At 39.9% G+C, this 14204-nt stretch overlaps 1 protein-coding gene across 3 annotated transcripts in view; it reads right to left on the reverse strand.

Annotated features, from left to right (window-relative positions):
• Positions 1-14204, reverse strand: part of SMAD2 (SMAD family member 2) — a 49584-nt gene that overhangs the window by 30921 nt on the left and 4459 nt on the right. For all 3 annotated transcript variants that reach the window (XM_027656060.1, XM_027656058.1, XM_027656059.1), the window contains exon 2: positions 7437-7731. In XM_027656060.1, the coding sequence (XP_027511861.1) occupies positions 7437-7672 (236 nt within the window). In that variant the 5' untranslated portion in view covers positions 7673-7731. The remainder of the gene's footprint in view (positions 1-7436; positions 7732-14204) is intronic.

Raw genomic sequence — 14204 nt, forward strand, 5'->3', positions numbered from 1 at the left:
CAGTATTTAATTTCTTGGCTTACTCTGCTTTGACCATTCACTGCCCTCTGTCACACCCCACCCATGATGGCTCCTCTCAATGAACAGGACCTGGAGACACTTTTGACCAGTTCACAAATGTTTTTACTAAGAAATGCTCGACGCACTGTTTTCACAACAGGCTTCAAAAAGGCATTTATTTAAAGTCTCTTCCTGAAGAAAAGCACCACCAAGTTATCCAGCTCCTTCCCTGAGTAAGCACATAAAAAATGTATAATTCAGGAATACTAATTCTAGACAAGCTGGTATTTCCATGTGGTTAGTTTGTCCCTTCTTCCACCAGCGTAAAGAAACTGAGAAATCTGTGAGGGACCACCAGTTATCTACATCCTAAGTTTAGTTTTTGATAAAACAGGCGGAATTGATTTTTAAAGTACTGTTAAGGGAAATGCCTAGGAGTGCTTTTCAAACAGATGGAGGTTACACTACCAACACTGTCTTATTGACTGCTAAACTTGAGTTCAGAAATTAAATTTCAGAGACTTGAAGTCAAACCTCACATGAATTTTTATTTTCCCATTATCTGTCCACGCAGCATCTAAAGGTGTTCTGCAACCCAGAGTTTGAATGTGTCATTTTGCACACACGTAATTAGGGCCAGCATCCTTCTGTCTATAACCATATCCTTTAGTCTTTTACAGAGAACAGAGACAATATTTCAGTCCCACCATAATTATGGGACTGAAGAGCAAGGGCAGTTTGATCCTCCTCCTACACAGTTCCAGTGAGCACATCCAAAGTATTCCCAGCACCAGATATCACAGGGAGGATCGGGGTATTATGAAGCTAATCTTGGCCAATACTTCTCAACATCTCAGCTCTCTCTTGCCTTACTTCCAGGAAAGATCTCTTTGGCTTTGTTTTAAAGCATTATTTTTATTGAAATTCCAACAAGAGAAAAGCAGAGGGGCCTGTGCTTCATCCTCAATAATCCTGTCATCAGAAAAGGGAGTCAGTTTATCAACAAACAAATTACAAGCACGTTCCTCCTGTAATCTCAGCAATAAAAATAGTACTTCAGTGAATTCTGAAGTACTGTCTTAAATACACTTATTTTTGAAAGCTGAAGATGTTTAACTGTCTTGAAACATTTAGAGAACCAATTTACATCTAAGTGAATGCATCCAGACAGAGATACAGTATGTGGTTTGAGGACATTCTTTATACATAAAGCTACGATTAAACATCAATGTCCATCCCCCAACTTGAACAGAGAATTATCCCAGCTCTGCTACAAACTATCGGACAGTGCCAAGTTCTGTTTCTGGGAAAACAGACTTCACCTCTGTCTGGACAGCAATGTTATTTTAGGATCTACTATGCCAATCCAACTGCCTAGTGCTGTCCCTCTTTGCTAACTCACTCATTGCTTTGCAGATGTTGGGAACTCTTCTAAAACAGTTTCCAGAGAAACTTTCCCTCCTCCCCACTTTAACTCTTGAAATCACCCATCTTCTATGGCTTTACCCCGAGAAGGAGCAAATTGATTCCTGTATTGCTATCCTCTGAAGTAACCTATTTTGGGGAAAGATATTACAGCTTGAAAACAATCTATTCCAGAAGCCACATCAGCTTGACAACTCTGCTCTACTGGTGATCAAAAGCATTCTCAAAAGTAGGCTACTGCGTGCAGGTATGTGATCACTTTCCTGACAAATATTCCCAAGGAATTCAAGAAAACACGCTAAACTGATGGAACAAGTTCTATTCAGTTAAAACTGTACTCTTTACACCTAAACTAGAAATTACTTTTTACTTGGGTATCTGAAGAAAAAGGAATCAAAAAGCTGTAATTTTAAAACATTTCTTTGCTGTCAAACAGCAGTGCCAACCAGTTGTCCCATCTTTGAACAGGAAGTTTCTTTGCCCAGTAGAAGACATCAGAAATACAACAAAATTAAGATTTACTGGATTTTTTTCCAGGACACCGTAAGCAAACGTAAGAGAAGTAGTTAAATGTCAACAGCATTATTCACTTTGAAATCAAGAGCAGTCCTTTATGCTCAGAAGTTGCATGGAAAAGAAACTCTTGGATATTTAATTCACAAAAAATACCACCTAAGCAATAAGTAAATCCAAAAACATTACAGCCTTCAGAAGCAGTCAATATATATGACATACATATCACTATATTTTTACTTTCTTAAGGAAGAGTCAGGATGTGATTGGTTCCATGACAGCAGTTTAAAAAATTACCAAGCTTCACTATTGGCTAAAGTAAAAGTCTACAAGTATGGCTTTAAAATATTTGAAAGATTACTACTTCATCCTAACAAGCTCAAAGGAACACCACTGTTAGTGAAGATGGTCAGTAATTCCAATCAACCACTTCCTTGCCTGCTTCACATTCCCAACACTCCCTCACAATCTTCCACATTCCCAAAACCACAGAACCCATTGTACAGGTTTTTTTCTTTGACTCTAGATGGTACAAAAATTCAGAATTCATCTCATATTGGAAGTAGAAGCCAAGTGCCTTAGAAATCTAACTGTGGACTAAAAATGCCACAGATCATCTACATTGCTGATGTCAGGATATGAGCCCCTCTCACTCTCTAAGTCAGAACTGGGAGGCTGCAGAAAAGGGAGAAAAGATACGCTTCTGAAAACAATAGCACAGGGATGTTCTCCTCATCTTAAATGAGGAGGACAGAGAGCACGTTTAAGACTATGTTCTCTGCATGAACTGCAAGAAAAAGCATTTTTCAGATAATATCAAAACTAATGTCAAAGCAGGCTGCAAAGCAAGACCTTGGCAGGAGCATTAGCCTTCACTCTGCTATGGAAGCAACTGCTGCATTTCACCTGAGACTCTACAGCACCTGCACGGTACCAGCACCCCAGCAAACAACCTCTGAATTGGGACTGAAGAAAATTGATCTTAAAACCTTACTTCAGCCAGAAATCTGCCAGATGGCTTTTCATCAACAGTCAACGCCACTTTGCTTTTGCAATGTAGTTTAATATGAATCAGCAATAAAATTTACCTCCTGTGCAGAAACTCAGGTCCTCCCATGAAAGCTGAGATTCAAGTGTTAAGTATCATTCCACACATACAGTAACAAAAGCAAGTTTACATAATAACTGTAATATAACTACAACTATTAAAAGTCAACAAAAAATTATTGACATTAATAGCAGAGAGTTTACGTTATCAATCAGGTGTTTGATGATGCATCAAACCCTTCTATACTACCGAGATGAGTACACAAACACACAGAAGAAGAAAACAGAGGTATACTGTTCGAGATTCAGGTTTTAACCGTATCCTTCCTCACAGCTAGGAACAGTCTTTGTCAGGGCACACACCAGAGCTATATTCAAAGCTAAAATAAATGAAAGCTGGAGATGCTGGGAGTGGTGGGAGGCACCTATTTACCCTCCTGCATAGACTGGAAGCAAAGAGAAGGTGCACCTATGCACTGAGTGGTTTCATGGCCCAGTCCAACACTGTATCCTGCAGACCGTGCCAGAACAGGGACACTGCCTGCAGGGAGATGACATAAAGTAGTGTTTTGAGGGTGCAGTAACAGGTAAGGGAAAACACAGGGAAAGATGGACTCTTCTGGGGAAGAGTCAATTGTTTTGGCATGCTAGAAACGAGGATTACACCTGTCTGGGGAGTTCTCCATATAGGCAGGTCATCTCCATTATTACTTACCCTTCATATAAGATTAAAAATCTAATACAGTTGTCACATTACCCAAATATTGGCATGGAGGCAAAATTCAACCTGTGATACAGATGAACCCAGCTACAGCTCATCCCTCACCTTTTTTGCTTTTGCTTTTTTTCAACTTTAAAAACATAGGAGATACCACAGTCCAGGTCAACATTATATTAAACCTGACCTGACTAAACTCTCTTATTAGTTGTACATTATCAAGCATTTCACAAAAGCAACTGTTTTATGGTCCTTTTCAAAAGCAGCAAAAATTAAGCATGAAGCATATCTATATTCTTTCTAACACAAAAAACCCACACAGCTGATCACACCAAAACACTGGCACGCTGAAACTAGTTATTTGTGTTTCCCCACTCTGGATTCCAACACTCTGTGCTGTCACCAGTGAAACAACTTTTTAAATAATAAAGACAGTTGGTTATTCACCACATGGCATGGCTTGATTTGTACAATGCTTGGATTTTAGCCACCACTAGTTACAGAGTATTTACGGGCCGGGCTTTGAGGAACCTTGTCTAGTGAAGATATTCCTGCACATGACATCTACTGAAGACATTCCTGCAAGGGGGTTGTAACTAGATGATCCTTGAGGTTCCTTCCAACCCAAACCATTCCAGGATTCTATGATCCAACACGAAACTGCTCCACTGGAAGAAGGATGTTCGTGCTCTTGTTTCTCTTCTTGTGCCTATGTCAAAACTGCAAGGGAAAGCACGAAGGCAGGATCTTAAATGCCACCAAATTTCAGAAAAGTGAACTCATGTGCCAACATTTAGTTTCAGAATACACAGGGATTATGTGATTAGAATGCCACTGGCTTGCTGGGAGGATTCAGCAAGATAACTACAAATTACTTAGAGGGCTAGTGTCAAAAGGACCTCTGTACTTATTTAGCCTCTGCTCTAGATTACTGACCCACTTATGAAGAGCTAAGCACCCCTGCTGTGCAATGCCAACACCCACTCCATCTGTTTGCTTCTGCTTTCTCAGAACCTCTATTAGTCTCATAAGAAGTTGTGTTAATTACCACATGAGCAGCTTCTGTGTAGTACACACAGGATCAGCCTCCCTTAGTGTGCAGTCACCTTGACAAACCGCACAGAAGCGGCACAACCCTAACTCAGCAGGATTATGGATGACATACAGTAAGAAATGCAGATTCCTGAAGAGGTGATTTAATACAACTTCTGTTCAAACTGCTCTCAGTTTTGAGAAAAGCTTATAGAAGTTTAGTTGCTTAAGGTTTCAACGATAAAAAAGCATAATAGAGTTTAATGCTGCATCAAACCCTGGAAACCTCCAAGGGAACCAGAAACTGGCGAAACCACAACTGAAACTTCTGTAGAGGGAATAATGTGAGAGTGGCAAAGAGAAGCATCCCACAACACTTGTCAGTATCTACACCAGATTAAACAGCATTAATGAGTAAAACTAAAGCTGGCTAAAAAAACCCAACACACACAAAACCCCTCCCCAAGCAGAACAACATTAGGAAAGCTAGCCCAGCTGTCACATCAGAACTGCATCTCAGCAGCTTGGCACCACAAACTTCCTGCTGACTAGGAAGGAAAAAAGTTTCAAATTCAGCATTTTATTATTTATCCCTGCTGATCTGCAGATCTTTAAGAGATTCATTAAAGTGGGACTCAAGCAGTGGTTTTATTAACTTACTAAATCCAAGAACAAGAATCTCCAAGAAGTCATTACAGTACTGAGTTGACATTCGTTACTTCCTGGGAACCCAGACTACTGCTGTCAAATTGAAATAATATCAACAGTTCAAAACCCAACTATGAAACTCAAAAATCCTCTATAGCACTGCTGGCAACCCTGGTATCATCTCACCCATTAATACCAAAGGCATTTCTTAGTTTAAAATTCAATCTTGTATAATAGCCAACATCACTTGAAGAGCTCTTCCTGGTTTACTCCTAAGGTACTCAAGGAGAGTAAAACCCAGGTCCAGTCCTTTTTACAGCTGACTGGAAGATAGATGAGAACAGCACATCACAGCCCAGCAAGAACCGCTGGTCACAGAGTACAGCACAGCTTCTTACTCCATTTTAAGGAATTATTTACTATGTCTCCTTTAACACAAAAGGCCATGCAGGCATACTGCTGCTTAAAAATAGTGATCTATTAGCCTATTGTCTGGATCTTCTACAGAAATTCAATGTAGACAACCATCCTTCTGAAGCAGCAATACTTACTGTCCCAGTATCCCTGTGGGAGAGCTCTAGAAAGTCTAAGAGCTCTAGAACCTAGAGGCACACTTTGTATCAAGTGAATCTCTGTGAGGCAGATTTAACTGCTGTCACATGAAACACCTTCCAGTTAAGCACTTCATCTTTGCCATGGTTAAGAGCTGCTAAATACACAGAGTCATCTCAATAAACATATATCCCTACAGGTTCAAATCTTAGTCTGCTGATATACACTAAGACAAGAAAGCACTAATATTTTATTATTGATTGTTTTTCACCTGGCAAAAGGAAGAAAGCAGAAGGGAAACCCAGGGGATTTTGGGACTACACTAGAGAAGAAAATACAAGCAGAAGGCAGCACTAGAAACAAAAGGTGAAAAGAACAGAATTGAAGAAGCCATTCATTCAGAGCATACTCATGCCTTTCTCAGACAGCTGTGTCAAATCTAAAAGAGAATGCTGAAACGATTATCAGATAACAGCTATAACACATTTGATACACGGAAATCATTACTGACACCAGTCAGATCTAGTTTGCCCTGTGATTAGTACAAAGTATAAAAGTAGCTGGGATGAATGTGCTCATACAGAAATAAAGCTCATAAACCAGACACAGTTTGTCTCCCCTAGAAATCATTTAAGTGTCAAGTGGCCAAGTGCCCAGAATACTCCTGTGCCACCAGATCCTCCCACTTTTTCATAGAAAAACACACCTGTGAAGTGACTTGATATTTCTGTCACACATAACGAGCTTGCCTGGGCACCTCAGTGGGATTTCTGTGCAACATGAATCGAGAGCAGACTGCATTATACTTACAAACATCACCCTTGCTCTCACACAGCAGTTGCTATGAATTAAGCTGAGAAAGTCAGAGGTAAAATACAAGTCGTTCACCTAAATGTTTATACATACAGAAGCAGAAGAGCAATTCTAGAAATACCCCAGGTTATTAAACAAAAAGCATTTTCATCAAACAATTACAATAATTACAGTAAATAAACTGGTCTTCAGACAACCTACCTCCAAAGATAAAATTCTCCTTCAAAAGGGAGAACGGAGGCAGCTTGTACAATTTAAATGAAACTACCAGATACAACTGAAAGTAATTAGATGACTGAAGTGTTGACCAAGGAAAAACTACTCTTTTTTTTTTTTTTAAGTGAAAGTGTTCATTCAGGTATGCCCCCCCCACCTGATTATAGATAAGGTTATTAAATAACAGCATAAGGCAGTGCTACAAACTAAGAGATGTGTTAGGCAGCACTAGAACACACACAAACAGAAATCTACATAGTAATGAAAAGTGAAATGAAAGAAACTGTGACTTCACAAAAAATGTGATTCAGTTATAAGCAAGCACTATAAAAATCCAATATAGGTTTTAAATAATTTTTAAAGAATCAAAAGCATGCAACCGATATTTTAGTGATTTGTTCACAGGCAGCCTAAACGTACATTTAGTCATTTCTTAAGTGGTTGTAACAATTTCAAACACAACAGCACTTACCTTGGTATTGTCACACATTTTGTATTGCAATTCTGAGTGGTAATTGCCTTCTCAAGTTCATCCAGCTGTCCAGTTTTCTTCAGCTTCTTGACCAAGCTTTTCACTGCTTTTTCACACCACTTTTCTTCCTGACCATTCTGCTCACCACCACCGGCCCCTCCAGAGCCACCAGCAGACTTTTTCCACCCCAGAAGTCTTTTCACAACTGGTGGAGTGAATGGCAGTATGGATGACATGACTTTCACCAGACAGAACACACTCAGCACACAATAAATTAGGGAGCTCCGTCCAATCCCTGAAAACACAAACCAAAACAAGACGCGTTAGAACTGAGGTTTCACATGAAACAAACATCTCCCTCGTCACCAAATGGCATAGGGCACTGCATCCCAAAACAAGTCAGATAAATGGTTCAGAAGTACTATCATCATGGTTAGGAGGTATTTCATCGATAAAGTTCAAGTTTGCTACAGACTCTTCAGAAGTTAATGCAGACTAAGGTTACTGTTGGATCAGACATGCAATTTTTCCTGAAGTCTTTCCTGACTAAAGCAAACTTCAGCAAATACACAAGGTAACTTGACTCTAGCTTTGCACCTCGGCTGGCTGGTTTTAGTCATTTATTAATATTTTCCACAAGTCACTGACAAATTGCATACATATATATGCATGTTCCACCCAGCTCCAAGTTAGTTTAGCAAGTGAAATCGTGTTCTGAACATCATTTAGTCCCTATGGCTTGAGAGAACTCTTCCAACAGCCAGTCATCTCCCAAACCTTTCTTTTCCCATTTTGTTTGTCATGTTTTAAATAACTAACAATTTTTGTTCCACAGCAGATGCCAATTTCAAACTCACTAATAAGTCTGGTGATAAACTTATTCCCACCTAGAGTCCAGTGACCTGTAATAATGAATTTTCTCAACTGGCAGCACTTAAAATCATCATGTCTTTCAAAATTCAACAAATGACAGATAAAATCTTAGTTGGCAGGCACCTGAGTAGTAGGACTTTCCAACTTTGATAGCCTTTCATTCAGTGTAACTACCTGATCATGATGTTTATATAAAATGAAATATTAAAACAAATGCTGAAACTTGAGTTATGTTTAGCATTCACTGCAATATTCACTTCAAATCATCTAGAAGAGAAATGATAGCCATTTGTTTTTGCAGCTTCCATTAGGCCAGTTTTAGATCTTAAAATGTAATACCTAAAACCAACAGGCAGACAGCTGTTAGAAATTGCTTGAGGACATTAATGTTCCTATGGATAGAAGCTGAAGTCAAAAATGATCTTATTTCCAGGCAGTAAATGGGTATTTGAACTCTGGAAAGTTATCTTATTTCCAAGTGAGTTCAGTCAGCTGAAAACACCTTGTTTTAGCTAAAAGTTAACATCACCTTCATGCTCCTCGAGTTGAGCTTTGAAGGCAGCTTAGGTGCCTCTCCAACCCACAGAGGTGCACTCCCCACATCTATCCAATATATACCAACTTCACCTTACTGAAGTTTCCCATCTCCAAACCAGCACGATTCGGGACTCTTCAGCCTACAGCGTTCATGGCTAATTTATGCCTTGTCACATCTTTGCAGCTTCAGGGAGGACCAAGCCAACAAACACTAGATTATATTCTACAGGTAACTTCAAATCATAACTTCTCAACTTCCACAAAACAGAGCATTCAGTAGGGCATGACATTCAGTTTCAAAGAAATCATACCTCCATAAACCAGCTTCTCAGAGCACCTAAAGATGCGGCTGAAGCAAGAAATGTAATTTTCTGGGGTCAAGGAGACAGAGGTTCCAATTAACAGGGACTCAAGATCAACACTGGTAACTTTATGCAAATACTCTATCCTAAATCACAGAACCACTGAATGGTTTGGGTTGGAAGGGACCATTAGAAAACACTTTGTTCCAACCCCCCTGCCATGGGCACTTTCCACTAGAACAGGTTGCTCAAAGCAAAATCCAACCTGGTCTTGAACAGTTCCAGGGATGGGGCACAGCTTCTCCAGGGAACCTGTGCCAGGGTCTTGTCATCCTCAGAGAGAAGAGCTTCTTCCTTACATCCAATCTAAACTGACCCTCAGTTTCAAACTGTTGCTCCATGTTCTTGTCAGTATAGGCCTCAGCAAAAAGTCAAAGTGTTTATTTTCACACAAGACTATAAAAGCTTCTACTCCTCCAATAATGTTACATTACTACAGAATTTGTCCCCAGTATTTCAAACTGCAGGGTTTGCTACCTCTAAAAGCATTGCACTGGAGCCCTGGCTACAGCAAACAAGAAAAATAAACTCAACAGCTAACATTTTTTAATTAAACACTGTCTAGGACAGTAGAGGCACAGTTTCATAAGGAGTCAAGCCAACACAACACCTACTTCCCACAGGAAGCCTAGTTCTCCTTCCTTTTTTCCCCACGGCACCACCACCATCACTTCAGCACCAGTGCTAATGTTCTCAGCCAAGTAAAGTAAAACAGTTTAATTTTGTGGGTTTTGCTGAGGTAGTTCTCTTTCAAGTTAAGGAGTTGCTCACACATGGTACTGAAGTACCCCAGGTGATGTCAGATAAGTTACAGGAGTGTGGAAGGACTCCAGTCCCAGCCCTCAACTGCAGTGCTGGTGTTGACTGCATCACTGGAAATGTGCTTTAATTTAGACCATTTATTCTGGTGACAAAACCAAATTAAGCAGCCTGACACGTTCTGAACTGTGCCAGGGCCTGGCAGTGAAGCACATCAGACCCCTAATAAGCACCCTGAGTAGCTCCAGAGATGAAACAGGAGGCTTGCGTGGCCCCTGCAGGTTTAAGGAACACAGTTGGTTTCTAAAACAGGGAGCAGCAGCCACTCAGCTCTATGAAAAAAGGCTTCAGCCTTCGAGCAAGGACAACACCGGATGCTTCACAGGCACACACACGAAACCCAAAGACCAAACCAAAAAGGACAGGCTTTAAAGATCGCATTCTAAAACAGCAGCAACTGATGGTGCAATACCTGAACATTAAATTCAGTGCTGACAGACGCAGGCAACCAACTATCACTGCTGATCCACTCACCAGTTATTCTCCTTTTTACAGAGCTCACTGACACTCGAGTATTTCCTGTGCTTTAGCTTCAAATCTGACACCTTTCAGTGCCACAGAATACTCCTTTGATTGTCAGCCTCAAGAAACACACACTTCAGGAGGGTCTCATTTACCACCAAGGTGATAAGTGGCCTGTCTTTCAGAGCCTACTGTTCCAAACATTCTCAGATTAAATATGCAATATCCCCTCTTACTTGCAATATGGTTTTTTTTCCTTTGATCTAATTTTTCAGCTTTACAATACTCCTTGTGATGAGGTGTCCAATTCTGCAGTATTTTCTCTCCTACAACTGATTGAGAGATATATATATATATATATATAAAAAATTTTCTGTATTCTCTGGTGCCTTTTTTTTTTTAAACCAAGATGTGCCTTTCTGCTTCAAATGCACATTAGATGGCTTAAGTCTTGGAGCAGGAAAGAATTTAGAAATTCTACACATTTCAGTTTTTCTTTATATTTGAACTCTCATACTATTTTGACATACTCAGAGGCAAAAAAAACCCAAATCCTTCTTTTCTCATTTCCAAACGACTGTAAGCTCAGACCTAACTAACCCGAAGTTTCCAGATGCAATATTTAATTGTATCTAGTTGCCTTACAGATGTGTGTTCATCCAGCTTCTGCAGATCTCAGAAAGCAAAAGCAGATCTGCCACCTCCGTGAAAATTACCTTTAAAAAAAAACAAAACAAAACAAAACACAAAGGCACACATTTAAAGAGCCCTTTATAACAATGATTTTTCTGCAGCTTAGCAGCTATTTAACAAAAACACAACATACACAGCTGCAGACTAAGAGTCTGGGAGGCTTAAACTAACTTCTTCCTTCTAGCTATTGTCAGGGATTTGCCAGGAGTATCAGTAAGAATTTCACCAAGTTATTCCAGTAGTGGTCCTGTATCTTTCAAAGGGTGAGTAGAGAGAATGTGACACAAGTAGGACAGGACTTCACTCAGCTTAATACTTCAGCTGATTGTGATGAGCACTCACAGGACAGTATTTCAGCTAGCTTATTTATGAAAAAAAAGAAAAAAAAAAAAAAAAAAAAAGCAGTCTGCTCCAAGACTAAACCAGACAGTGCAAACTGTAAGGCATGGTTAGGTTGAATCATGGGCAATTTGGATAAATGCAGATTTTGCAAAGAAAAAGCAGTAATGTTGCATCCAGCCTAGTGCTCCATCTCCAAAGGTGGCAAAAAGATAAGCCAATCAAGGAAAGCATGTGAACCTGGCTGTTTTCTGTACTCTCCTCATAATTCTTCAGCACCTCAAACTGTTACAACACAAAATTAAAGGCTACATTCCTACTTATTCCCTTCAGCAGCCATTTATGGACTTGCTGCCCACAAATCCACCAAACAACTTTTTGAACGTGCCTTCACAACCTCTTGTGGCACGCTGCACTAGTATTGAACTGCCCACTGCCAAAAGAACTACTTTCATTATTTTAATTTATTCCCTCCCTAGTTTCAGAAAGTGACTCTTGTTCTACCATTGCAAGTTTGCTGAAGAACTGTTTGTGTTCATCTGGTCTGCAAGCTCCGTGATTCTGTACACTTGAATCACGTCCCTCCCTCAAACAGAGGGCTCTCAGACTTTTGTCTCAAGGGAAGCACCCGAACACAGCTAACACAGTTTGGGATGATCCTCTGGACAGATGTCAAGCCTGAAAGCTTTACTACTCCAATTAAATCACAAGTAGTTGAAGACTCTGCATAAGGACTGACCTAAAGACCACAGAAAAAAACTGTATCAGTCTAAGGTTATCTTTGCACTTATCTGTTTGGTCATACTATCCTAGATCTCTCAACATAACAATTTAAATAAAAAGTGCAAAGACAGAAGTTTCCACCCCATGAGGAACTGGAGGTAGAAGGCAGGGTGCCTGTCTCTGCTGCTGAACATCTAGCAGGAGCTCAAATAAAAATGAGGAGCCCAGGACCTGTGTTGGGTTACAACTGTACCCACCCAGACAGCCTCAGAGACACCTTGTTTATACTAATGGGTTTAGGAGTTACTGTTAAAGCTCATGTTTGACCAGCAAATCCCATTTCAACTCATCAACTGTAACTTTTACCTTTAGATATAGTAATACAGGGAGTTCCGATCTCATAAAGAACAGTTCCCTCAAATACCATCACTGTTGACAGTAGCCTCTTGTTAAAAACATTGCCCTATTTTTTTTTGCCTGGGAAACATTCTTCATCCACTAAAAAAAAAAAAAAAGAAAATATAAGATGCTTTTCCCCAAAATGCACCCCAAAAACAAGATAGATTTGCCAATGCTGCAAGAAACATCTCCACATGGCTAAAATGGCATAAGATTAAATATGTAATACCCCCTCTTGCAATATGGGTTTTTTGCAATTTCTTCGTAGTTAACAGCCAACCACCTCAAAAAACTGAGCTCCCATTTACAGTCTTTGCTTTTAAGGACCTCAGATGTGCTTTGCCATCACTTACCCTTTGCATTGCCTCCCCTTGGCTCACTCTCTTCTACTCAGGCCCAATGCCACAGCCCAAATCTCAATCTTTTTAAATTCCTGTGTGCTATTTCCAACTTCCTCTACAACACACCAGCACTCAGGGACTCTGTGGGTAACTGCAGGGAGATTTTCAAGATCCTTTTCCAAGCTCAACTGTAGTTGAACTAGTAGTACCAAGGCAACAGTGCATTCCACAGCACAGAACTTCCATTTTATCCCTTTCCATCCCAAATCCATCTCTGGATTTTGCCTTCAAACTGCAGCTTTGAACGCTCAAGGGGTTCTTACCATTGCCCAGAGGTACAAGAGTTTATTTAGACTGCTGGAACATAGGGAGCATGTGCTGTAATTCCCAACAGATTAATACTGGAAAAGCTACAAACTGCCCAGTTTTGGCGGTGCTTGTTTCATCTCTGCCCTTGCAGCATATCTCTGCTCCCTGATGCACACATGTTTCTATGGCTGGTCAAACAGTGTCATAGTTGGCAACTTCTAAAGTCATAGTTTGAGTCATGTCTGCTATTATTCCACTTTACTGCGGTTCTCTGGAACAAGTATTAAATATTAAGCCCATGATCCCAGCAATAACTAAGCATAAAAGATGAAGAAAACCTTAAGGGCAGCATGCTAGCAGACTAAAATCTTCAAGGGAAATTTTCCTTTCCTGAGTGTCTGGAACATACTATAAACACACTGGTGCTACCAAAAATATCAAGTGATTTCTGGCTAATTTATTCTAAAGCCTTATGCAACATATTTCATATCAGCCTGCTTATTCATCCAAACTTGAAATAAAGAAATCTGATCTTTCCTGGTTTTACTAGAAGTATTCTGGCTTAGAGGAATTTCATTTGCAAGAGCTCTTCTGGAATAAAGAGGACAGAAGTTAAGCTCCCGAGGAAAGAAGATCGAGGAAAATAATTTGTGGTATTTGAGAGAAAGTCTACAAGCTCATTTCCTCCCTATTTTAGTCCCATTTTTGAGACTTTTTTTTTTCAAAGGCAATGCTTTTTTCATTAATCCTGGAACCTGGACAAGATTCTTTGTCAATTTCACCAAGTGCATAATGTGCACCTGAATTCTGTATGAACTTGAAACCAAAATCAAAGCCAGTCTTCTCCCTTTCAGACAGAACACATTCAAGCTTAAATCTCTCAGTGGAGCAGACAATAGAAGACACTTCAC

This window comes from Corapipo altera, unplaced genomic scaffold (genome assembly GCF_003945725.1).
Source record: "Corapipo altera isolate COAL_440 unplaced genomic scaffold, ASM394572v1 61553, whole genome shotgun sequence".
Classification (NCBI taxonomy): Eukaryota; Metazoa; Chordata; class Aves; order Passeriformes; family Pipridae; genus Corapipo; species Corapipo altera.